Source organism: Macaca mulatta, chromosome X (assembly GCF_049350105.2).
Source record: "Macaca mulatta isolate MMU2019108-1 chromosome X, T2T-MMU8v2.0, whole genome shotgun sequence".
Lineage (NCBI taxonomy): Eukaryota > Metazoa > Chordata > Mammalia > Primates > Cercopithecidae > Macaca > Macaca mulatta.
Window position 1 is genome coordinate 23,111,550 of NC_133426.1, and position 25,074 is coordinate 23,136,623.

General features: G+C 44.2%; 1 protein-coding gene across 3 annotated transcripts in view; it reads left to right on the plus strand.

Moving 5' to 3' along the window:
• The first annotated feature begins 6,297 nt into the window (after window positions 1–6,297).
• Window positions 6,298–25,074, plus strand: part of PTCHD1 (patched domain containing 1) — a 75,623-nt gene continuing 56,846 nt past the window's right edge. The window contains exons 1-3 of one of the 3 annotated variants that reach the window (XM_077988387.1): window positions 6,298–10,077; window positions 10,287–10,362; window positions 10,779–11,130. In XM_077988387.1, coding sequence (XP_077844513.1) covers window positions 10,780–11,130 — 351 coding nt within the window. In that variant the 5' untranslated portion in view covers window positions 6,298–10,077; window positions 10,287–10,362; window position 10,779. Of the gene's footprint in view, window positions 10,363–10,752; window positions 11,131–25,074 lie in introns of those variants that run through there. The other 2 variants (XM_077988386.1, XM_001088008.5) reach the window with 2 other exon arrangements.

Sequence of the window (25,074 nt, forward strand, 5' to 3'; positions counted from 1 at the left end):
GCTATTTGGAATGACGTCGTGTCATCAGAAATCACGATGCAGTATCTTAGCTCCATTCTTCAATCATCCAAGTCCTGCCAATTCTATCTCCCTAAAAACATATCAACTCTTCCCTTTCTCTCCATCCCACTGGCCTCTACCTTGCTTCAGGCCCTAATCCTTTCTTGTCATAGTTATGATCATGACTTCCTAATTGGTCTGTTAGCCTCTAGTCTTGTTTTCCCTTATCCACCTCCTATGTGGCCACCAGACTTGTAAAATATAAACAAACATAAACCTGACCACAAACTCTTTAAAGCCCTGAAATGGCTCCCTGTCATCTCCAGAATAAATACCCAGCTCTTTATTTGAGCTTAAAAGTTCCTTTTTAACCTAGTTCCCGTATACTTTCCCAAACTATTGCCTATCCATCCTGAGCTATTCATAGTTCTCAAAACAAGCTAAGCCCTTTATCCCATCCTTATAATTTTGAATGTTATTCCCGCTGCTTGGAATATTCTTTCTCTCCATAGGTGGGTTAGCTAACTTTTACTTAACAGCTTTACTGAAATATAGTTTACATACCAGCACGTTTACTAGGCTTAACTAACTGCTAACCTTTGAGACTCCATTTGGATGTCATCTCCTGTGTTTGGTTGGGTTCTACCAAAGACAGATCCTGAAATAAATATGTGGAAGCAAGTGGTTTATCTCAGAGAAGATTCCCAGAAAGCAGAGTAAGGGAATGGAGAAGGGAGACAGAGAGAAAAGTTTATAAAGGATGTGTTAATGAGCATGAATGTGTTATTGCTGTGGGCAACAAAGGTTCCACTCCATTGGAATTCTTTGAGAGCCTGTGAGAAACACATCTCTGAGTTGTCCCATTGCAAGACAAAGAAGCCTGGGTATTTATCCATTTATCTTACCCCTCATTAATTTAAGGTCATTTCTAGAGGTGTTAGCTCTCTGGCATTTGCAGTGTGTCTCATGGCCAGGAAATAGCTCAGACAGAGAGAGGCAGGAAGACTTCAGTGTAAATGGAAACCACCTAGAGTGAACTTCTGGGGGTGGGGGAGGGGATAAGGATGGAGCACCAGATGGCATCTGTGCACATCTTCTTGAAAACTTTTCCAACCTCCGCGCCCAACTCACCTGGCTCTGCTTCTCAGGCTAGGTTAAAGGAACCTTCTCACTGATTGCATAGCACAACAAAGTCCTTGCCACACTACACAACTTTCTTGTTTCACTTGTTGGCCTCACTCCACTGCACTGTGGACACCTTGAAGGCAAGGTCTTTACATCTCTTCATGCTCTGCATTTAGCAAAGTGCCCTGGACCTAGAAGGCCCAATAATGTATGTGTTTGTTTCAAAGCATTCTACATTTCTCATCAACTTTTACATCTGAAACCCTGCTTAGGAGGGAGACAGCATAATCATCATCTTTATTATTCCCATTTTAAGGATAGAAATCTTAACTGAAGTGACGTAACAGAGCTAGATGAAGGACCTTATCTGTTGATGACTAGGCCAGTACCCAAACTACTTTAGTTCCTGTTGCTTAGCACACTGCAGGAGGTAATGGCATTCACCTGAGGCTAAACCTTTCAACCCATGGCAGAACAGAGTTCTCCATGTCCAGAATAATCCCCTTTACGATACTCAGAAGATGCCTGAAGGTGGAAGCAGGGCAGCCCTAGAAATGCCAAGTTCTGTGCTTTGTCTAAAAAAGGAAGCTTTGATTTTTTTTGTCTTCCCACACTTAGCCTCTCCTTGGAGCTGCCTCCTGATTTAACTTTTCTACAATTTTAATATTTGTGAATATGTAAATCAGATTTTACTATTAATTAATTCACTAACATAATGCCATTTATGAGAAGGAAGTGATCAGCCATGGGGAACAGAATGCTTGCAGCTCTGTCATTTTTAAAAGTCAAAGCAAGAAGTACACAATTCTAATAACAGAAGGGATGAAGTGCTTTGTTCTTAGGTTAGGCTCTGGAGTACGAGTTTTAAAAGGATTAAATATATAAACATCAAAGAAGGATTGCCCCGAAGCTAAGAGTTGTATCAGGAAGCCCCCTGCTTTCCTATGTCCCCTATGTTCAAACATAAGACAATGGATCTGGTGATTAGAATGGTCTCTGTTCACTTTACACAGTAAAGGAAGAGAATTAAAGAAGCTTTCCCTTAGCAATATCATGACTACTGGTGAACCACTAAAGCAATGGAAAAATTTTAACATGCGTAAGGTCAGAGTCTATTCAGTTACTTTTTCTGCTATGTATTTTGGAACCACTTGACAGTTTTCCATTTTAACATTTTGAGGGATTTTTCTTGGTAGAATTCAGACAAGGACTGCAGAAGTTTTGCCATCTGCAAAAAGAGTGGGTTGGATTAGATTAGCAAACACTTTGGGTTCCATACAATATTTTTGTTGGTCCACAGAACTCCTCTAAAGAATACCAACATTAGAAATGAATCCAAACACTGAAACCCCAATTAATGGATAGGCCACAATATTGCCATTTTACAGTACTATTAAATGAATAGCAAATACAGAAATAACATTAAATTGTTTATAATATTCATGGCATATTATGTTTTCTGATTAGAACGTTTTTAAATCTAGTCAAGGCATTTTAGAAATGGAATCAAGTAATTTTTTGCTTAACAGCAGAATGAGTGAATGGAAAAACATGGATTTTGATATCAGATAGTCCTGCACTCTATTTATACTTCCATTATGGTGTAACCCTGCACAAGATATTTAATCTCCTTAATCCTCAATTTCCTCTCTTTAAAATGGGTTTGACAATGCTTAATAGCCCACAGAGTGATTTTGCAAATCATACAGGCTAGATATTTGAAAGTGTCTAGGGCTAATCTTGGCATACGAAATGCATAAAAATATTCTTTTCCCATTTTCTATCATTCCTGTAAATTTTCAGCACAATTACTCCTCAAATGCAAGAGATTATATTTTAGAGTCATTTCTAACATTTCTCTTCAAATGTCTCCCTCCTCATGCAAACATCACAAGGGTATAAAAGTAATGGACACACTTTGAAATATGATCATATTGGATTAGTGGCCCACTGATTTAAATTTATTTTCATCTTAATTGGCCTTGTTTAGAAAAAGATGATCAACCCCTGTATTATATTAGTTTATAAAACTTCTTTAGCTCTAAAAATTTTCTAAAACCAACTTACAAGTGATGGAAGCTGGAAAGGGTAGGGGTAGCTAGGTTGTTTCAGATCTGTCCCTGGTGCTGAAAGTGAACAATGTGCCTAAACTCTCCTCATTTAGACACAGTAGAGGGGAAACTAGTGCGATTTAATGAAAATCCTGAATCGTGCCTTGTTTGCTATGAAGAAAGTGACAATACTCAGGCATCTCCAGAATACAGTGATCATCCTCTTTGATCAAGTTAAAACTTTAAGACCACTCCAAGGGAAGAAAGAGAAAGGAGACACCAGCCCAGCCCAGTGATCAAAAGGCTGATGCATGCTGAAACACAATTACATGCTCATCCACTTGAGTTACAGATTAGTTTTTAAATGCATATGCACTTTGCTGCTTTCAATGTCCCAAGTGCCTCTAAGTGTTCCTTGTAAAACGTGTCTGAACCAGTATCCCATTCAGCCCAGTTTAGCAAAAAGATACTCATTTATAGTTAGCAACATTCCTTCGCATATTAAAATATGCACATTGGATTTAAAGGGTTTCTCTTAAATAAGCACTCCCCATCTATCTTATTTACAGCTCGAATTTCTCATGTGGACTAACAAATATTTTGAATATGTGAAATCAGAATTGTTAACTACTTTTTAAAAAATAACTGATCATTGGTTCTAACAAAATGATTTTAAAAACCATTTATCTGAATGTGGCAGCATCCTTATCTTCCTTGGGTGATTTGTGTATTTTACGCTAATAAGCCAGTAACATGCATTTACTCAAGCCTGCTCTGTGCTCAATCCTAGCACCAAAGGTCTGAAGGTGAAATCAAAAGGTAAGGTTCTTGGCCTGTAGGAAATCAAAATCTTGTTAAGAGAATAGGAAAAATATATAATATATATACATATATATGAAACATCAGACAACAAAGAAGCTCAAAACAGCAAGCAAGATGCTAACTCTAGGGTTAAAGGTATTCTAAGACCAGGGACCAGCCAGATATCATTTATGATTTCTCTGAATCCTACACACTGATGGGACAGGACTTCACTGAAATTCACCTTATACAGGTTCATATTTTAATCCTCTATATTTTTATTCAACCATGTTAGACTACAAATCCCTTGAGAGCAGGGAATTCTTTGCTCAATTTCTCCTAGTTGCCAAGCACAGTAGGAACTTGCTCACTGAAATAATTCAAATAAAATTGCTCAGAGTTAATAGAGTTAAATTAATCAATGTTGGTTGTGGCAATCAGAGAAGGTTTATTGGATGTGTAAGCTGGGATTCTGAGAGAACCTTGAAGGAAGGGAGCATTTTGAAAGGTAGAGAGAAGGTATGGCCATGCTTTCTGTTAGGAGAAAAAAGCAAAGCAAAGGTTTAGAGCTGGCCACCTCAACTCACCAGTGGCATTGTGAGCATAGACATCCAGAGAGTGTGTGCCAAAGTGTTTTCCCCTGAATCAGAATATGAAATATCTCTCTTTTGGTCCTGAGTCCTGTGTTTATTCAGGAAGATAATTTGGAATAATTTTTTTCCTTACATCATCACAGATCATTCTTCTAAAAGACTCATGATGCTATTGAGAGCATGCTGAGTTGGCAAAACATCCTGAAAGACCCAGACAGAACAATTAGCCCACTTTTCAGCAGGGATCATCTACACACAGCAGTGTGTCTCTTTATCTTAAGCAAACAATTAAGGTTTGCCACACATGTTTTCTCTTTTCAATTTCGAGTTTAAACTATCTTTAGAAATCTCTTTGGGTACCATTTCAAGGAGTACAGTGTTGTTGCGTGTAAAACAGCTTCTTGGTCAAAACATGGCTGAGACCCAGTAGATACTTCATGGAGACATCCCCATTCAAGGGAGCTCTGATGTTTGCCAGAGGAGCTTCCCCACTTTGAAAGGATAATTCTTGTTATACTTTTACCTTCTCTGCATGCACTTCCATTCTCCAAGAAATCTTACGTAGATCTTTTAGGATAGCAGAAACACCCACCACTTGGCAATATGTCAGAACTACTGAGATTGGGATGGTATAAAATAAGAAACACACTACACTAAGTGCCACCCTCAATTGCAGCCTCCCAAATATCCTTTGTATTATATCACCTGCCATGCATAGTGATTTCATGGGTGACATAGAACTGTTTAGATTTAAGACATATGCATGAAAATATTTTGTTGTTTCTCAGGCAGAAAATGGTGGTGTGATTAAAAGCTAACGCTTGAAACATTTGCTAGACAAGAGCAGGCCTCTTTTTGTAACCTTATCAAACCAAATAATCTTTTCTTTGGAATCCCTACTCCACATTATGATCAATCTCTCTGGCATATCTGAGCAAGACTGAGCCAAGAAACGGATTCCAAATGTAGCACAGGATAGAAATCCCTGTAAAGTAGGACTAAGTCGGTATTTCATCAAAGAATTTAATCCCTGTGAAGGAATGCCCTTGTCCCTTCCAATTTAAAAATTATTACAAAGGCATTTGTTAGGAGCTGTCTACTTAACATGTAGTGGCAGATATTTGATCCTAAGAAAATAAAGATACAGCCAGAGATTAATGTACAGGATGTTCATCTCAGTGTTATTTATAGTAGTAAAATTTCTAAAAACTAAATGACCAACAACATGGCATAAGTTAAATTATGGTTCAGCCGTATGATGGAATTCTATGCAGCCATAAAATCTTTTATAGCACTAATAATTGAAATGAGAAAATGTTCATGGGAAATATTTAATGGGAAAAAATGGTTATCAAACAGAATGTTTACTATGATCCTTAATTTTGGAAAAGAAAGTAAATAAACACTGTATATACATTGTCAGTGCCCTCTTGCCAAAGATCTGAGGACCACACCAAGTAGTGGGCCAAACTGGGTTTCCTTCTTGTTGCAGTGAGGAACACACACCATGAAGACCTAAGAGGTGTCTCAAGAAGGGGGTATTAGAAAGGACTTACAGGATTTGGGTTTGTGTTAAGTAATCTGGGAGAAGGTTGTGGGTTGTGTGTATGGGGGGCTTACACCAGATTGGGTGCCATTAGGAAGCAGGGGTAGTTTTATGTCTGAGTGTCTTAATCTTTTTTCTAGAGGGAGAAAAGACTAGAATGAGGCTAAAGCTGCAATTTTTTTTTTTTTTTTTTTTTTTTTTTTTTTTTTTTTTTTTGAGACGGAGTTTTGCTCTTGTTGCCCAGGCTGGAGTGCGGTGGCGCAGTCTCGGCTCACTGCAACCTCCGCCTTCTGGTTTCAAGCAATTCTTCTGCCTCAGCCTCGCGGGTAGCTGGGATTACAGGCACTGGCCACCACGCCTGGCTAATTTTTCTATTTTTAGTAGAAACGGGGTTTCACCACGTTGGCCAGGCTGGTCTCTAGCTCCTGACCTCATGATCCACCCACCTTGGCCTCCCCAAAGTGCTGGGATTACAGGCATGAGCCACCATGCCCAGTCGTAACTGGTTTTTAAAAGACCACAACTGTCCCCCATATTAGCCAGGATGACATACTTCGTCATTTTTTGTGGTTTGGACAGGGTTCATGTTTTGTCTGTTTTCAGATATGATTATGGAGTGGTCCTAATTTTATCTTAATCCATCATAGTTACAGAATGTGCTTATCTGACATTAGTGTTTCAGGAAATGGTTTATGTTGGGTGCGAGAACACCAAACTTAGTTGTGAGTGCCAGGCTAGCTTCTGAACACCAGGGACTGATTTTCTTTTCACACTTGTGTATAGAATAGGATTATAACAAATATCATTTATTATATGTCTGTGGTATTTCAGGCACTGTTTTAAGTGCGTTACATCTTCTAATCTATTTAATCCTCACAGCAATTCTATGGGGTTAGTACTATTGTTATTCCCATTTTCCAGAAGAGAAAAATTATGCCATAAAGAAGTAAAGTTATCCATTGCATTTTAGCTAATAAATAGTGGAGCAAGGATTCAACTCAGGGGCTAGAGAACCAAAAGCCTCAACTTCTATATTATATTGCCTATGTGTACAATAAACGATCAACAAAGGTTGAAAGGTAGTGTGAGTACACTGATACAGGTGTTTTTGTTTCCTTCTTTTTCTTGTTCTTACTTTCCAAATTGTCTAAAATTAATATGTATTAATTTTAAATAAAAAAGTAATAATTTATTAACGTACTGGTGAAAGCTCTGATCACAAAGTCATTGGCCCAAATGCAAACCCAAGTCGTTGGTGGAGGCAATGCTCCCCAGAACTTCTACAAAAAGAGAAGAAAAATTGGGGGGGTGGGAGGCAACACCCTTCCTGTACTCTTACATGTGGGCTCTCTTTCTCTTTCTCCCCTCTCTCTTCCCCCTCTCTCTCTCCTCTCTCTTCCCCCTCTCTCCTCACTCTCACTCTCTCTGCTGCTCCAATTCAATTTAAACAACACTAACGGGATTGCCTGCAGTAAAAGGTGGCCCAAGTCCACATTCAGTTGGTTCTGTCTCCAAATTGAAACATACAGGGTAGAAGCTCCTCCAAATATACATAAGGACAGTTAGGAATAGAGTTGGGAGGACTAGGAGAATGCCTTGGTCCCAAAGGAAAGGCCTTTTCTGTGTGGGGGGACAACACTCTCGCCCTGGCCAGCTGAGCAATGCAGTTTCTCCCGCTCTAAGACTCAGCCCAGGCGCTGAGGGAGGGCACTCTGTTCTTCAGCCCTTGTGAGGGCTGACATTAAAAGGCCGGAAATTCTAGGGATGAGGGCGAACCGAGGTTGGGAGGGAGCCACTGGGAGGGTCAAAGACTTCAGAATGAAAAGAGCTTGGCCAAAATGTTAAAGGCGCCCAAGCAGACGTGACGGCTGGTTTTCCTTCTCTTACTTTTATCCCTGCGCTGGCATCGGGGCACATGAAACAGCTCTGTTCATTCCCTGTGCAGCGACCGATTTTAGGCCTCCTGAGAAGTGCCCACCCACTAGCTGCCGCTGGCTCAGTCGCAAAGAGCTGGGATCGCAGTATTTCCCACCGCCACCCCGCCTCCCCGCCCTTCCATCTTTCCGTCTGCCCGGGCTGAGAGCCACGCAGGGCATCCACCCTGTCATTTAGCACCTCGGCTACGCAATGGTGGGTGGTTTCCCAAAGCGCGTGCCTTCGCAGCCACTCGCTCTCGCCTCGCCGCTTGCAGGGGCACAAGTCAATGAGGCTTTTCCCTCCGCGATCATGGTGAATCAGCAAAGCGCTGCAGAGCAGCGGCATCTCCACGAGCAGAAATTAAGATGCTGGGGGAATGGCACGAGTTGAGTGTGGCATGGGAATTTCTAGCCCCTTCCAATGTGTCCCTCACAGGGATGGCGATACTGGAGGAGGGGAGTAAGCTGGAAGCTGCTGGGGAGCCTCTGGAAACAGAGCAGTGTAGGGAATAACGAGGATGAGCACAGAAAGTGGATGAGAAATGGGTGGAAGGATCTAGGGAGCACAAGCAGAGCAGGGCAGGTGCGCCCCCGGGGTGGGCAGCGCAGCAGGTGCAGGTGTTGCTGAGGAAAGGTACGAAGAAGGGTCCGGTATGGGGGAAGGGAGGAGATAATCAAATAAGGATTTCCCAAACCGCGACTTGCTGTTTCCAACTGCAAGTTCCCAAGTTCAGTTTGAGAAGTGAAGGGCCGCTAGGTGTAGGGGAGTCTGGAATGGGAACGTTAGGGAAATGCCTCCCCGAGGCGCATTCTCCTACCCATTCTCCGCTTTCTTCCCCCACCACTCCCCTTCCTCCTCCTGTCCCTATTCCGTCTTCCTTCAGCTTTGATTAATATGCATGTCTATGCTCCGTAGTGCGGGCCACCGCCTCCCGTTCGACCCCTGGCACAGGGAGGCTGAGCTGTAGCGACCAAAGCCTTAGGATGGGGAGGCTGAGCGCTCAGAGCGCGGAGCCTGAGGACCCCTCGCCGCGCCCTGTACCCCACCCCCCTGGCTGGAGAGAGCGCTTCAGTGACCCAGACTCCGAGATCCCGCCCGGTCTGCGTTGCGGTGGACAGACCCAGGAGCTTGGAGCGCGAAATGAAACGCGCTAAATTGTACCTGTGCGTGGCCGTTCCCGCCGCCGCCGCAGGTCTATCCCGGGGCCGAAGCCGGCGCCCGCCTTCTCGGGGAATTCTCCGGAGGGGGAGTGCGAGGGAACCACGGTGACTGCCTGCTAGCTCACGGCTGGCGCGCACACGCACACGCCCAACTTTGCCAAGCCGTCGGCGCCCCCCGGGCTCCCCCGCGCCCCCTGCGGCTCAACACGCTCGGAAACCTGTATCTCTCCTGGTCTGAGATAAGGTTCCCTCCACTCTCACACCTTCGCGTGTAGGGGAGGAGAGGGCGGAGTGAGGCAGAGAAGGGGGTTAACGCTACTGACTCCCTGGCCAGCCTTTCTCAAACACTCTACGCCCGCAGGGGCGCCCGCGCCAGCCACGCCGCACCAGGTCCCCCAGACCTGCTGGTGACGACAGACCGAGGAGGAGGAGGAGAAGGCAGGGCGAAGAACCGGGAGCCCGGGAGCCCCGGAGCCCAGGCGACCGACAGTTCCATCGACTGACCGTCATTATCAGCACTTTTATTACTGAAGGACTGGGTGGGGAGGTTGGGGGGGTGTGCAACAGAGCTGGCCAGCCCCAATCCACTCTGGAACGACCCTAAATTAGAGCCAGAGAGAAAGATTCTCCACGGATACCTTTTGAGTGGACGTGCTCCAGACACACACCCGGACCCCGTGGTCCCGCCGAAGCTGCAGTGTTGGGGGTATTTTAAACGGTTCTTATTTGGGAGGAGGCGTGATTTCCACGTTCGAGCGTCTTCGCTCCCCACCCCCTCTCGGCACCAGCCAGTGCGCGCCACCACCTGAGCCTGGCGAGAGCCGGGACGCACGCAGTCTTCAGCCTGCTCCTTTCTGCCTCTGGGGAGACTCGGCTCTGAGCGGGTCCGCCCGACGCCCGCCCCCTCCCCCCTCCGGAGAACTCTTTACTTTTTGTTTGGAAAATCGGGGCCATTTCTTTATTTATCTCTGGGTCTTCCCGGAGGAGGGCAAAGAAGGGGAGAGCTAGCTCAGCGGGCCGGGCCGGGGGAGGGGAGCGCGGGGAGGGGAGGGGACTGGGTGTAGCCTGGAATTCTCCGTCCTCGTGTTCCTAGGCTGGCGCGCAGAGTCTCCTGGCTATACCGCCGTCGCCGCTCCCCGCGCCACCCCGTCGTTGGCCTTGGGGGTCGGGTGAGTGGGGTCATGACGAGCCGCGGGGGCTGCCCCGGGCCCAGCCAGCGCTGAGAGGGGACGCGGCCGAGCGGCGCGGAGCCCCCCGGGCGGGGAGGCGGCGGGGGGTGGGGAGGGCGCACGCGGTAGGGCGGAGTGGGGGCGGCGCAGAGGCCGCCAAGCTGGGGGGCTCTCCGGGAGGGCGCGGCCGCGGGCAGGAGGGCGTGTCTCCGGCCCGAGGGGACCCTCCCGAGGCGTGGCGCGGGACTCCCCGATGGTGGTGCCGCGGCTCCGGGAGAGCTCAGGGTCTCGCCTCCGCCGCCGCCGCCGTCGCCGCCGCCGCGGGCGCCACTGCCGCCGCCGCCGCCGCCGCCGCCGCCGCCCGAACCCGCGCCGAGCGTGCGCCTCGCCCTCCTCCCGCGCCCGCTCTGCTCTAGGATGCTGCGGCAGGTTCTGCACAGGGGCTTGAGGACGTGTTTCTCCCGGCTCGGCCACTTCATTGCCAGTCACCCTGTCTTCTTCGCCTCGGCGCCGGTGCTCATCTCCATCCTGCTCGGCGCCAGCTTCAGCCGCTACCAGGTGGAGGAGAGCGTGGAGCACCTGCTGGCGCCCCAGCACAGCCTGGCCAAGATCGAGCGCAACCTCGTTAACAGCCTCTTCCCGGTCAACCGCTCCAAGCACCGTCTCTACTCGGACCTGCAGACCCCCGGGCGCTACGGCCGGGTCATCGTCACCTCCTTCCAGAAAGCCAACATGCTGGACCAGCATCACACCGACCTGATCTTAAAGGTGAGAGGGGGGCGGGTGCGGGTAGACTCCACCAGCGCCGCGGCCGCGGTCGGGCTGGCTCTGCGCTGGGGTCCCGGCTGAGAGCGCCACCTCTCCTAGCCCAGGCAGCTGTCGCAGGGGCTCTCCTGCACCGCGCGCCCCAGGGCGGCCGACTGGAGCCTCCCAGCCTCCTGGACAGGGAGCGTCGGGGTCCGGGTCCAGCCCTGCCCGCGTCGCCTCTGCCGCCACCCCGCAGCTGCTGCAACAGTTGGGGCGGCGGCGGCCACAGTGCTGTGGTCGGTGCGCTTGTTTTGGTCGCAGTGGGCTTGGGGGTGGGGAGGCTTTGGGGTAACTGGGCCAGGAAGGAGCAGAATGAGAGAAGACATTCTGGAAAGTCCTACTAGAGAACAAAATACTATGCTTGGAGAGGATCCCGAGATACCCCTCCCTGTCCTGTTTTGTTTCTCCCTTTTTCTGGCCCCCCGGAGTGTTTGGGGAAAGGTTGTTGGTGGGGGAGGTTGGGAAAGGACAAAAGAATGTGAGGCGGAGGGGTGAGGAAAATGCCTCCCACCCAGCCAGAAAGAAATGTGGTCTCTGGCGAGAACAGGGGGCTGCCCTGCTGCTCTCTTCTCTGGAGCGAGGTAGCCATCTCTATCTTCTAGGGTATGAAATTATGTTTGTAATTCGCAGTTACTTCGTCTTTCACCGTAGCTCCTCAAGAAATGCCAAAACTTTGGGAAAAGAAGGAACCGATCAATCCACTTTTATTTGGGTGCATCTGAGCGTGGGGGTGAGGGGCAAAGCCAGAAGGGTGAGAACAGAAGCCGGGCTGTGTGGCCCCGAGAAGAGCACAGGAAACCGAGCAGCTGGTTAGAGGGTGACACTCGCAGAAACCGGTTGTGCCATCAGCTTGAGGTGGGAATTTGATGTGGAAAGTGAGGTTAATGGTGGTAACTTTCAGGAAGTTCCTAAGAAAAGCCGAGGAGTGAGGACTAGAGATGGAAAAGTGGAGACCTCAGGAGAGAAAAGTAAAAATAGGTGAGAATGTTCCATCTGAATTCCTGATGGGGATTGTGGGGCTTGTTTACTTAAGGTTCTCCTTTGGGGAGGGCAGACAAGAACCAGTCCCAGCTGGGACTCTGGTGCAGAGGGATGGAAGGTGATGGTTTTGTGTGAGTCTCTAGTCCCGATCTGGTACTACAGGCTGGTTAGATTTCTAGTCTACTTATCCCAAGGGGGAGTCTGTTGGGAAACCTGGGGAACTCTTTCCTCTTCTTTTCCTCTACAGGTAATAGTTTGTCCCTAGAGACAAGCTAATTTTCATCCATTATTTCCCTACGTCTGTTTGTTGACATGTTATCAATCAGCAATTAGTAATGAGGGGAATCTGACTAGGGGCTCGATGGAATTAGGATCTTCCCACACTGAGTAGCTCATGATATTTTTAATGGCACACAAATCACACAGTTACTCATCAGAGAACCTTAATAACATTAATCCCGAGATGTTTGTTTTTCTCATGATTAGACTTCCAGCATCAAAGTGTTTTTTGTTTTTTGTTTTTTTTTTCTCAATACTTTAGTGACTATATTTTGGGACACAGATAAATACTGCTCCAAAAGCTTTCCCAAGAAAACACGTAGTAGATTCATCATGGGCACAAGGAAACTATAATTTAACCAGTTCTGACAGTTGGAAATGCCCCATCTTTCGATTGATGATCTACTAAATGATATTTCTCTTTTTGTGTTTTTTTAAGGTGATGTTTCCATTGGCTTTTTCCCCCCCTCACAAACCATCACACCACTGTGACAGGCAGTCACCAGTTACAGTCACTCTCAAGGTTAATGAGACATCAACAAGCGCATCAGATCTCTTTTCAGCTGGATTACTTCCTCCCTATTTGATTTTGATCAGTTCAGGACAGAAAACAGTGTGATAGGAGAAGGATGAGACTGGAGAGAGGGAGGCTTGTCTTTGCCTCCATATCTAAAGGGCAACTTTAAAGGACAATGGTCAAATCAGTGGATTGTTTTAAGAAGTGGGATGGTTTTTCATCTTCTAGGTGTCTGAGTAAAGTCAAAACCAAGCCTAATAGTGGTCCGAACTTATTTCTAGCTGATGACTCTCTGGTCAAGTGAGTTCATACAGCTTATAAAAACCCAGACTTACGAAACCAAGGGAATTAATTGTCTTCAATTTTAAATTATATATTTAATTTTTTCTTTCTGCATCCAGCCCCTACTTTTGGTAGGTATGGAGCCAGGGGACAGGAAGATGGACCTTCATTAGTCATGGTAATGTAAAGTGTGGGAGTAAGCACTTATTTTTTTTAATGTTTTTCCATTTAGAGACATGATGACTTGTCCTTTACAAAAGGTGTCAGGAGTGAAAGAATCACTGTTATTGTCGTTACTAGTGTTATTCTGATACTTTGTTACCGGCATCAAGGATAGCATTGACAGTTAACACTACACAACACCGAATGGTCCCTGCTGGTTTTATGGCATCACATTTGAAATGAAGTGAAGTGGACAGATCATAAGCAGGTCTGAGGCTTTTTCAGACTCCAGTACAAAACTGAGGAGGTGACTTGTAGGATGGTGTAGGGTGTTGCTTCAAGCATGAAGAGTAGCCCCATTCTCTCCTCTTAGTGTTTTGGGATTGTACCTGTGCAGTGAAGGAGATCCTTCTTGCGATATTGGTCCCACTATTTGCTGACAAAAAAAAAAAACAGACTGGGAGGGAGTGATGACAGAAAACGAAAAGCCAGGTTGACATTTTTAAATGTAATTGAGAGTATTACAGAAAAATATCTGTGTTTGAAAATCCAGCTGATCTGGTTTGGAGGAGCTTTCTCGAATTTGCGCAAGTGATATGATTACCATACTCTGACCACTATAGTTGACCCCGCACTTTGAGGCATGACAGTGAGGCACACTGTGAGGCATGACTCCCCCTAGCATCGGTTTCCCCTGAGGGCTACAGGGCAAAGATGCAATATTAGGCAAAAGTGGGTAGGACCTGGTGGTGCTGATAAGGGCTCATGCAGTAATTTCTGAACCTCTTTAAATAAATGCTGCTCTTCAAACGTCTTCCTTTTCCTAGAAAATTAAATTTAGCTGATTATATCTTTTAACAGAAAATCTATGATGTTCATCTCAAAGCAAATTTCAAAGTAGGGCCTCACAAGCTTTTACAGATACGTTTCTTTGCGATCACCTAAAATGAAGTGTAAGTAGGTCCCTTTGATAACTGATGCAGGCTGTTAACAAAACAATTCTTGATTTATTCCAGAATCATCTCTGTAAAGTGAAGAATCAGTACAGCCCAGTACTTATGATAATGACATCATCTTTATAGGACTTTATAGGTTATAAACATACAGTATGTTTAAATACAGCAAATTAGGAAAAATGCTATATCCCGTTTTACATATGAGAAAACTACTTCTTAGAAGTTAAGTGACTTGTCCATGGGAAAAAAAACAAGGCTAGAACCAGGACTGGACTGGACCCAGGGTTTTGGACTCCAAGCCCAGTGTTCTTTTCATTATAATTTACTTTCATATGATACACTACTTGAATGATTTAAAATATACATTTTTGTTATCCAAATGAAGTACAGTTGACCAAAGTTTTATATCCCATCCCATCCAGTTGTTCTAATAGTGGTAATTGGATCATAAGAATATTTTTCTTGACTGATTCTGTCTAGTGTCAATTAAAATCCACATACAGAAACTCCAAATACCCAAAGTAAAGCATAAGATATTTATAATTAATAATATACAAGAATAAAAAGAAGATTTTATTGGAAAAAAAATCTCTGGATGATTGAATGTAGCTGCTTCCTGATTGAGTGCTGCTCATTGGTAGGGTCCAGGTTGATTGAACTTTAGTTCCTTACACAGTCCCTGGCACGTAGTAGCTACTCAATAAATACTTGTTGAATAGACCTCCTTAGTTTACTCAGACATTTATGTGATGAGTTAAGGAAGATTCCATAAAAACGAATTTGAAATGTATTTGCATAGTGAGATTTTTATTTTTACAACTTTACATACAGTTTCTAGGATTCTTTGTTTGCAAGATATCATTCTTCCCTCCTTGATAACCTCTGTAGTCATATCAAAGCATATTTCAGTTTGAAAATTGGGTAGGGGCATTCATTGCCTTTGTACAAAGTCCTCTTCTTCAGGGGAAGCTCAGAATGGTTTGTTCCAAACCACGGGAAGGACGCATCGTCACTTAGCAAACATTCTTCCATTTACTAGGAGATCTCATTTCTTTCAAATATCAAGTTTCTGTTTTATTTAAACCTTTTATGTTTAAATACATTAAATAGAATTAAGTTGCAGACAAGATTAATAAAATCTAACTTGAAGTTATTTACTTCAGACTTTCCAAGAAGGGCAGCATAACTGCTAGCTCAGGGTCACAAAGACTGGGTAGCTAGATCAAGATCATAGTTTTTCCAAATACTGTCTCCACACTTTCAATCATTATGGGAATCACCATCATTTCTTCCTCTACAATCTAAGGATCAGCAAATTTCAGCCTATTTTTGAACGTAGATTGACTTTTTACAGTTTTGAAAGATTATAAACACAACAAAACTAAAACCAAGAAGGCTGTATAGCAGAGACTGTGGCTCACAAAGCCTGAGGGATTTGCTCTCTTTATGTTAAAGGTTCCTATGTTGTATTCTAAAATTTCATTACTAGAGCACTTTCAAGAAGTTAATACTGTTAACCTGTATGGCAGTAGTTCTCAACTGGGGCTGACTGTGCACACACCCAGGGGACATCTGGCAATGTCTGGAGACATTTTTGGTTGTCACAACTTGGGGAAGGGGCTTGTGCTACTGGCACCTAGTGGGTAGAGGCCAGGTTTGCGGCTAAACATCCTGGATGCACAGCATAGCCCCCACAACAAAAAATTATCCAACCCCAAATGTTAATAGTGCCAAGGTGGAGAAACTCTCTGCCTTGCATGTTTCTTTTGTTTTTTAAAGATTCTTTTTTGCTACATTGATTATATAAAATGAAAAAATGCCAAAGAAAAGTTCATAGAACTCTGGGGACAAATATTATGACCTCTGAAGTGATGCTCTCTTGGGCAGTTGAGCAGAGACCAGATTTTCCAGATTTTCCCCAAAATGCAGTTCCCTCGCTCTCTTCGATACTCTGTCCCTTCAGGTCTAAATCCCACCTGCTGTAGAAGAGCCCAAGAAACTGAATACAGTATAACTGCTTGAATGACAAAGTGGCTAAGTTGACACTGGCCTTTGAGACTTGTCAGTTACTAGAGTGCCCATTATTTGCATGCCTTAAGCATCAGTCGGTAGCAGTTGCCCACTTAGGTTGGGCTTCTTCTCACTGTGTAAGACCCCACTGTGAGCAGTGACCTGATGAGGCAGGAGGCAGTGCTTTGTTGCCTATTCCAGCCTCTGCTTTTCCAAGTATAAAATGACAATAGAAGAGCTTGGATCTAAGAAACACGGAATCAAAGAACCTTGGGTTTAGAAGGCACCTTAAAGGTCATCTCCACAAAGGCTGATGCTAGAATCTTCTCTTAGCATCTCAGGGTGCTTTGTTTGGTGACAGGTACTATGAAGCCTTGGGCAGTGCAGTCCCTTCTGGTGAGTTATCCAAGTGGCAGATACTCTTAGAAAAGATTGAGCCTGGGCCTGAAAGGGCAGCATTTGTGCATTTGCTGGGTCAATTGACTTTTACTCTTTATTTTTGTACTAGGGGAAAATTAAGGAGAGACTGAGATAGGTTTTCATTCTCCTTTCATTTCATAGGTAGTGTATCCAAATAATCTGAGCACAATCTCATCCTGGGGTTGTCTGACTTTTTTTTTTTTTGAGATGGAGTCTCTCTCTGTTGCCCAGGCTGGAGCGCAGTGGCGCAATCTCAGCTCATTGCAAGCTCCGCCTCCCAGGTTCACGCCATTCTCCTGCCTCAGCCTCCCGAGTAGCTGGGACTACAGGCACCCACCAATATGCCCGGCTAATTTTTTGTATTTTTAGTAGACACGGGGTTTCACCGTGTTAGCCAGGATGGTCTCGATCTCCTGACCTCGTGATCTGCCTGCCTCGGCCTCCCAAAGTGCTGGGATTATAGGCGTGAGCCACCGCGCTCGGCCATGTCTGACTTTTAAGTACCTTTCATTTGTGTGATTAGTATGTCAAATGCCCTCTTGTCTCATTGAGATTTGGGGAGCAATCTTTCAATTCTCCATTTAGGTACACATTTGAGACAAACTTTGGTTAAACTGAAATTTAGATATAAAGCCCCAGTGGGAGAGGAAGCCCACCTTTGTAATGACTCATGACATCTTGATAGATGCCATATTAGAGTTAGAGAAGGATGATTATATTTTAAATGGCCACAAAAACTGTGCCACTCAGGATTCACCAGACCTATAAACCTCACAGGACAGTCAAACACTGAACTGGTGACTCCTTGTAAATATGAGAAGGAGGAATAAGCTAACAGAAGTTATTTGTTTTCTACCTGAGTGGTTCCAGTCCCTTGGCACAAGAGACAGGGAAATGTGAGATGCTGGTGAGCTGATCAACTTTGACTTTGTGAGATGTGCCATCTGGTACCTGATTTCGGGGCTCAGTGTGAGCCCCAAGTGATACTTGAGATAGGCTTAAAGCAGACCTTTGAAGTCACCTGCTTGATAGCACATCACAGCAAGCAGGCCTGTCTGCAGCGCTGCCTGTGTCTCCGCCACATACCCGGAAGGCCACAGAACTACCAAGGAATCCTGCCAGACTGATTTAATGACCAGCAGGGGAGGTGAGTAATCTCTAACCTTTAAAAAGGAAATCAACACCAGTTGTTATTTCTTACGGGAAGCCCTGAATAATATGTTGTGCTTGCAACTTCTGAGTTCATATTTTGAACAAAAGGAGGCAGTGAGGACATAGAAAAAGCTCTTTTTATCTTCTTGCTCTCTAAGAAATCCTCTTGAGAATATTGTTTCTGCTATTTTGAAAGATCCCCATTGTTAGGTCTTCCACTTTAGGTTTAATTCATAGGCTTCAAGTACAGTTAAGATGATTTATTTAAGTGCAGTCAGGTATCTTGGGAGGTGATATCAGAAAAGGCTGATAGGGGAGTGGGGAAGTAAAACAGTGAGTAGCAGGAAGCCAATCAAGAGAGTATTATTAAGCAAGTGTCTACTGTGGGCAACTGGGGCTCAGTCTCACTAGGGAATTCTGGGAGACACTGTAGAATGTGTTGGAGAAATCTCAATTGTGGATAAAGAAGCTGAATATTTTTTCCCCAACTGCAGCCATCATTGGTTAATTCAACTGCATTTAGGAGCATTAAGTTTCTGGCATTTTCTTTTTTTTTTTTTTTTTTTTTTGAGACGGAGTCTTGCTCTGTCGCCCAGGCTGGGGTGCAGTGGCCGGATCTCAGCTCACTGCAAGCTCCACCTCCCGGGTTTACGCCATTCTCCTGCCTCAGCCTCCTGAGTAGCTGGGACTACAGGCGCCCGCCACCTCGCCCGGCTAGTTTTTTGTATTTTTTAGTAGAGATGGGGTTTCACTGTGTTAGCCAGGATGGTCTCGATCTCCTGACCTCGTGATCCACCCGTCTCGGCCTCCCAAAGTGCTGGGATTACAGGCTTGAGCCACCGCGCCCGGCCTTTTCTGGCATTTTCATATGCTGTGTTTCTCTATATAATTTTTTTTTTTTAAGAGAATTGGGTACAGAGCTACAGGTGTTTGTAGCAAGCAACCTTAGCATGGAGAAGTGAGTGTGAGCTGAGACTATATGGGTGGGACCCTGAGAGCATCTGCCCTAAGGGTCTTATATTCATCTAGAGTTATACATCTAGAGATTTAGGGCCCTGTTTCTAGGGAATGGATATTCATCCCTTTACTCAACAAGATGGCTATGACCCTGTCTCTTTAAAGCTTACAGTTAAGAATCATCCAGCATAGCTATTTAGTTATTCTCAAGTTTGACAAGTGCCAGTGGATGCTGGTAAAGATGATTCCAAACAGGGCCTAGACACCAACAGGATGTGTGGTTTTAGATGCCAAACCTCCACATTTGAGAGGCACATATTCATTCTCACCTTTATGAATACAGAAGTCTGCAGACGCCATCTTCACACATTTACTTCTGTTGTTCTCCCTAAAAGTGCCCTCCCTCTTCTCTTTAAGGACCAGTTCACATGCCTCTTACTTCATGAGGCTTTCTCAGATTCATGGCTTCTTCTCACCCTTAAATCTATTGGGCTTTCATTCTTATCCACATTCTTTAATGCGGAGCTGTAGACTCTTATGTAATTTGCTGTATTGTCATGTGATAGTTTCTCTTAAGCAAGATAACGAACTCTTCAGGGGCAGGAACAATGTCTGAAACTGCCACATCTCTCCTAGAGCCTAGCATAATGTGGAGTGTGCAGCAGGTGCTTCATAAATTGTTACTGGTTGATAGCTTATAAGATGGAAAATGTGCTCTCCCTCCCTATTGATTTATTTTGGTCAAATATAATTTTGCCTGGTAGCATGACCATGTGATTTCTTTTGCTCTATATTCATTTTTCATCCTTGACAAATCTTGGTTTCAAACTTGTCAATAAGCAATAAGCATCCATTCTGTTTCCAGATCTGCTGCCATTTATATAAGGAGAAATTCTTTGAAAACCAAATATCTGATGACCTTCTCTGGTCCAAGTACAGTTTGGGAGGGTATAAACTTGACCTCAGTCCCCATTCAGTGGTCCATTTCCATGTGGGAGGGTGGAGCCCTGTGCAGTTCCCAGTGAGCAACCTGGAAATCGGGTCCCCACACTACACATTCCCTTATTTACTTGAAGCAAAGTCTCAAAACATTGGCCACACCCATACTCAAATGTAAATAGGACACACACTTAAAAGAAAAAAAATCAAGGACAAGTGGTTTTTCTGACCATAGCACCAGTGTTCAAGAGATCACCATTCTGATGTTGCTCATTCCCACTCTCCTTAAAAATTAGCCCAGAGTAACATAAAGAATTGTTCTAAAAGACAAACTCAAAGAAAATGATACTGGTACAAAATCAGCACATTTCTGTGAGTTTAATGGAAACACTAGAACTGCTAATTTTTCAGCGTGGAAGATACAGATTCCTTTACCCATTCTTCCATGAGGCTCTCCTGCTGTGACTAAAACCATGGCTTTGTCAATTCTTTCTAATTGTCTCAAGAAAAAAAATGCATCTCTGCTATAGAGCTGTCATTATAAATGCTCAAGAACATTTTGTGATATTTATACCTTAATTGTGTGAGGGTTGAGTTGTTGGATTTTGTTTTCGTTCTTGTGGTATAGGCAAGTAGTCATACTGAGTAAAGATTGTTTCATTGCTCTCAGACTTTTTAACATGCATACACATCACCTAGGCATCTTGCTAAAATACAGACTAATTCAGAGGGTCTGGGGTGGGACCTGCAAGTCTGCATTTCTAACAAGATCTGAGGTGATGTTGATGCTACAGATCAGCAGAACACACTTTGAGTAGCAAGGCTCAAATTTAACTGTTGTAAACAGAAAACTGGATTTAGAATCAGGAAAGCCAGGCTCAAGTCCCAGTTCTCCTAAGTATGTATCTTTGGGCAAGTCACCTAACCTCCCTGAGAAACAGGTTCCTTATTTGCACTGGGTGTAATAGCATCTCCATCACCCACTTAAGGTAAAGACAGAATGAGATAAAGTATGTGAAGGCACTGTGTAACCATAGCCTTCTGTAAGGTGTGTTATCATTATTACTATTTACTTTGAAAATGACTGCTATTTCCTCACATGTGCCAGCTCTTTCAAAGCCATTATTGCCTGTTGAGTAAATACACATGTAGCCACTTTTTTTTCTTTGATCCAACAGGCAATAATGGGTGCTCAATCTACATTCAATACTCATATTGCCAATTTGTTGGTCTTTAATGACTCCATCTGAGTCATTACAGACAATTGGATTCATCCTACTGCTGAGCATGCAGCTCCTCTTCCTGCAGAAAGTTCTTAGGCAGGCAGAGCTGCAGATGGGGATGGGTGCATTGCATTCCAGCACACCAACGTGGTTTCTCTGGGCTCAGAACCTCCTCTTCATGCCTGATGGGGCTTTGCACACAAAAAAAGCCTTTACTTCCTGCCCAGGGAAGTGCCTTTTGAATTAAAATTTCTGAGAGGCTGCCTGCTCTGGTTTCAGGGCTCTTCTCACCACATCTCACAGCACAGCATGCCAGAGAGGGATTCTCCAGTAATTTAGGTGAGAACGTTGATCATTCTCCTCTCTTACTGAATTTACATGACTACAGTGTTTCCCTGGGAAATCTTGTCCACATAAGTAGACCTGCAAGCACTTCACAGGGAAGAGTGTCATCAGAATTGCCAGAGATCAGGAGCGCCAGGCAAAGTGATAATTGTAAAGCCCTTTGAAACTGGAATGTTGCAAAATTTTGCTGACTGTGAATTTTGATCATTTAGTTCAGTGTGCTTCCCCACCTACCCCTTTAGAAAATTTCTTTTTATAGGATCCTAAAAGAAATTCACAATTATTCAGGCTCCACATCAAATCCACCAAAGAAGATTCCTCTGCCTATCTGGTTCTCTATCCGTAATCTCTTCAAACAAAATTAACCTCTGTGTAAGTGAGGGTTAGCAGTACTTCTCAAACTTTGTGCTTCTAAATTCCCTGGGAATTTCAGCATGCAGATTCTGATTCAGTAGGTCTGAGGCAGTAGCCCTGACATTCTGCACTTCCAGCAAGCACCCAGGGATGTTGATGCTACTGGTCTGCAGACCACACTTTGAGTAGAGCAGTGGATTAGTGGATCTAAGGAACCCTGCTGAACCTTTGTATATCCTGACTACTCAGTTCAATTTAATTGCCTCTATAAGCTAAAGTAGTGGCTCTCCAACCTGAGCAGATAGCCATTGGAGAACTTGTTCAAAACAGATTGTGGTCTCCACCCCACAGAGTTTCTGAGTCAGTAGGTCTGGGGTGGAGTCTGAGAGTTTGCATTTATAACAGGTTCACAAGGTGATGCTGTTCTTGCTGGTCCAGGGACCACACTTTCAGAACCACTGCTATAAAGTATCCTAGAAATTAGCTACCAGGACTGCTTCCAAAAATGCAGTCTCTCTCTGTGGAATCTGGCCAATAAGATACAAGCAGAATGAAAAAGTTGTTTGCTCAGCACTTAATTCTGAATGATGCTGTAATAGGTCTTCTACAAAGGGTATTACATAAATCTGAATATTTGAAGTTTGCACTGTAAGGCAAGCATGTTGAACATAGGGCCATACTCCACTGCCTGTCTCCTGGTGTTGGAGTTCAGGAGAAAGGGGCTGAGTAGAGGAAAGGACACCCTGAGATGGAGGAAGAGAGATACACCTCCCCCTCAGTACACACACACCATGGGTGTTGTTGCTACCATCTCCACATATGGGATTGCCAAAGCTTTCATTCTTCCAAAGACTTCCCATACGGGGTCATCTGCCATTTGTCTTTTCCAGAACTTTCTTTATAGCAAACCAGATGGTATAGCAGGCACAAATAGGAGCTACATGCTGCATTTCTGAGACAGGGTCCTAGTACCGTGGTTCTGTTAAAGAAAAAGTTACTCAGAACCCTTGGTAAAGAATGGTAAGGCAGAGTTTATTCAGCAGGAGCCACTGACATAGTATAGAGACTACTGCAGTGGGGTTTTGCAGTAGGGGAGAGATCCGACCCACTCTGAATATGACAAGGAAGAGTGGGAATTTATAGCCAAGGAGCAGGGTGGGATCAGTGGATAGAACATTATTAAAAGGAAACATCACGGGGAAGGGGCAGATTCTGGCTAAACCAATCTGACAGGATTCTTGCTGAAAGCTGGCCAGGATGATCAGATATCATCTGAGAGATGGTCAGAGATAAAGAATTTGGTCAGATATCTAGAATGATCAGATACAAAGGGTGGGGGATTATGGTTAAATGGATTTAGCAGAAGTCTTGCTAAAATTGTATGATGTAAAGACAGAAAAGGAAATCTGAATGCTGAGGGTTAGTTGAGAAGAAGGTTCAGAGGAGCCAGACTAGAGTTTGGTAAAGGAGAGTCGTTGTCAGAGGTGAGGTGTCCACAGGGAGGGCCCTGGCAGCTAATATTCAGTGTCAATTACTATTTGATGTCAAGTGCTGTCAGAGAGAGGTGACAGTTGCAACCAAAATTCAGTGGATACCAGTTTGGGCAGAGTGGAAAAAGCATTGCTTTAGACCCCAAAGTTTTGTGTTTGAGGTTGTGAACTATTAATGTGTCCTTGATCAAGTCACTTAACCTCTCTGGGAGGTCTCAATCTCTTCATCCATACAATGGGATCAGCAATATTATCATTGTGAAATCTACCCAGTGTTCTCCATTAACAAATGCTTACTCTCCAGGAGAATGGACTTGCCAGAGCACGATTCTGAAACTTTATCCTAGGTTCTTTCCCATTTCAGCCCCCTTCAGCCTTTCTGCCTTATCTAAGAGTTGGTGGGGGGAGAGTCAACAGGGGTCAGGGATTCAAATAAATCAATTTGAAGCACTACAGCCAGGGAAGGGAATGGAAGACAGGAAAAAACTATACCACTAGAGAAATACTTGTGAAGGTCACAGGTCTACTAAACGACTGAGATTTCATTGGAAGATTATATAGCAATTTCCCCTTACCACACTTTACTACCACATCAGCAGAGCTCCAGTTTAATAATAGTGGATTACAGCTGAAAGAACAAAAAGACACAGACCCTTTCTGAGGAGAAGTATGTGGGGAAATCCAACGTCAACAAAGACAAAAACAAGGACAGTAGAGAAAATTAAAGCTTCTGGTACCTATAGCTACAACAAACATTAAATACATTCTGACCCCTAGATTAACATAAATCTTCCTTGTAAAGTCCTATTATCTTAGTTCCTATTAACTGATATAACATGTCTAGCCTTGAAGAAAAAATTACAAGGCAAGCCAAAATAAAATGCATATAGTCTGAAGAGACAAAGGAAACATCAAAACCAGACTCAGATATGGGAATTTAAATTCAATACCAGACAGAGAATTTAAAGTAACTATGATGGCCAGGCAAGGTGGCTCATGCCTATAATCCTGGCACTTTGGGAAGCCGAGGTGGAAGGATAGCTTGAGGCCAGGAGTTCATAACCAGCCTGGGCAACATCGCAAGACCCCGTCTCTACAAAAAAAAATTTTTAAATATTAACAGGGCATCGTGGTACATGCCTGTAGTCCTAGATTCTTGGGAAGCTGAGACAGGAGGGTCATTTGAGACCAGGAGTTCAAGGCTGCAGTGAGCTTTGATCACGCCACTATACTCCAGCCTGGGTAACAGAGTGAGATCCTGTCTCAAAAAAATAAAGTAACAATGATTAATATGTTAAGGGCTTTAGTGGAAAAAGTAGACAACAAGACCACATGGGTAGTGTAAGCAGAGAAATGGAAACTCTCAGGATGAATCAAAAGGAAATGCTAGAGATAAACACTGTAACAGAAATGAAGAAAGGCTTTGATGAACTCATCAGTAGCCTTAACTGCCAAGGAAAGAATCAGTGAGCTTGAATATAGGGCAATAGAAACGTCACAAACTGAAACACAAAGAGTTAAAAGAGGAAAAAAAAAACAAACGGAACATCTAAAAATTGTGAGACAGTGTTATCAAAATATATGACATACACATAATTGGAATACCAGAAGAAGAATGAAGCAGAAGACTTTTGAAGTAACAATGGCCAAACACTTTCCAAAATTAAAGACACCAAACCACAGATCCAGGTAGCTCAAAGAACACCAAGACAGATAAGTACTCATAAAACCACACTTAGGTGTATCATAATCAAACTACAGAAAACCAAAAACAAAGAGGAAATCTTAAAGACGCCAGAGTTGGGGGGACACCTTATATATAGAGGAACAGATGATAA